This window comes from Olea europaea, chromosome 3, assembly GCF_002742605.1.
Source record: "Olea europaea var. sylvestris chromosome 3, O_europaea_v1, whole genome shotgun sequence".
Classification (NCBI taxonomy): Eukaryota; Viridiplantae; Streptophyta; class Magnoliopsida; order Lamiales; family Oleaceae; genus Olea; species Olea europaea.
The window spans coordinates 6,543,471-6,544,654 of NC_036239.1; the positions used below are offsets into that span (position 1 = coordinate 6,543,471).

The following is a 1,184-nucleotide window of genomic DNA, read 5'->3' on the forward strand; positions in this document are numbered from 1 at the left end:
CTGGAAAGCAACATTTATGTTAGAAGGCAAATTTCTTGTGGAGGCAAAGGTATGTGCGCTCTGTCGTCCCTCTAGAGGTCTGTCCACACGTCGCAAAGGGAGGTCTACATGGAGGAGAGCTGCATCCCGAAATGTCCGGCCCAAGGTGTCGAAGCTGGTACCGCATCTTAATTTATCCGGGTGGCGAACTAGGGGAGAAGGCCGCCACTCAAGATTAGTCGGGCGAATCTCGGACATCCGAGTCACTAAAGGAAAAGAAAAGAACAGTTGATGGTAATCCTACAAATATTCCCAGTAAACCGTTAGATTCAAGGATTGATATGATTACAGAATCCTCGTGGTTTCTCATGAATAAAAAATGACATAACTTATCAAATTAACGTTTCCATCATTATAAGCATCAAATGGTATATGTTCCTGAACATATTGAGCGAACATGCTGGGAGTAATGCCTACATACTGCTAGTTTGACCTTTAAAATGAATTGCTGGTTAAATAATTTATATTCTTTCTATGTCACACAGGTAGTTCATGATTTGAGCTGCATAGGTGAAGATAACACAAACTTTATTCGACACTTCTTTCCAACAGAAATGGATTCTGACTCTGAGATTAGTATAATTGACTCCCATGTATCAGAAGATGAATCAAAATAAATGAAAACAACTTGAAAAGTGTTCGTTTCAATTGCACAGTCCGCCAAAATCTGCTTCAAGAGATAATGGGTTCTTGTGGCAAGGGGAAAAGCTTCACATTTTTCTAATTTGTATTCAACTTTCAACACTGGTTTATTTTCTTTCCTTTTTGAGTATTGACTGTGTTGGTTCTGTAATGAGAAGGTTGGATTTTATTGTCATTTACTTATTTTTCTGATTTAATGTTGTAAATTGTGTATATAAAAACTTGATTTTCACATATTTATGCTAACTTATAATCTTGCAATTGCTAAAACTATTGAATAATAATATTTGAGAATGATGGTGATCGAGTAGGTAAAAAGTCGAATTTTCAGTGAATATCATTTTTCTAGATGGGATAATCCTTGTGAGGATTTATGATCTTGCGTTATTACTTAATTCTTTATCTCGAGATTATTTCTATTTTTTTTTTTTTTAATGTTGGAAGAATTTCACTATTTTTGTGGGACTCCAAGAAGAAATTGGATATGATTTCACAAAGTAATT

At 35.3% G+C, this 1,184-nt stretch overlaps 1 protein-coding gene across 1 annotated transcript in view; it reads left to right on the forward strand.

Moving 5' to 3' along the window:
* Nucleotides 1–860, forward strand: part of LOC111377709 (inactive protein kinase SELMODRAFT_444075-like) — an 8,370-nt gene extending 7,510 nt beyond the window's left edge. The window contains exon 11 of the mRNA XM_023000842.1: nt 525–860. Coding sequence (XP_022856610.1) covers nt 525–656 — 132 coding nt within the window. The 3' untranslated portion in view covers nt 657–860. The remainder of the gene's footprint in view (nt 1–524) is intronic.
* The last annotated feature ends 324 nt before the right edge of the window (nt 861–1,184 follow it).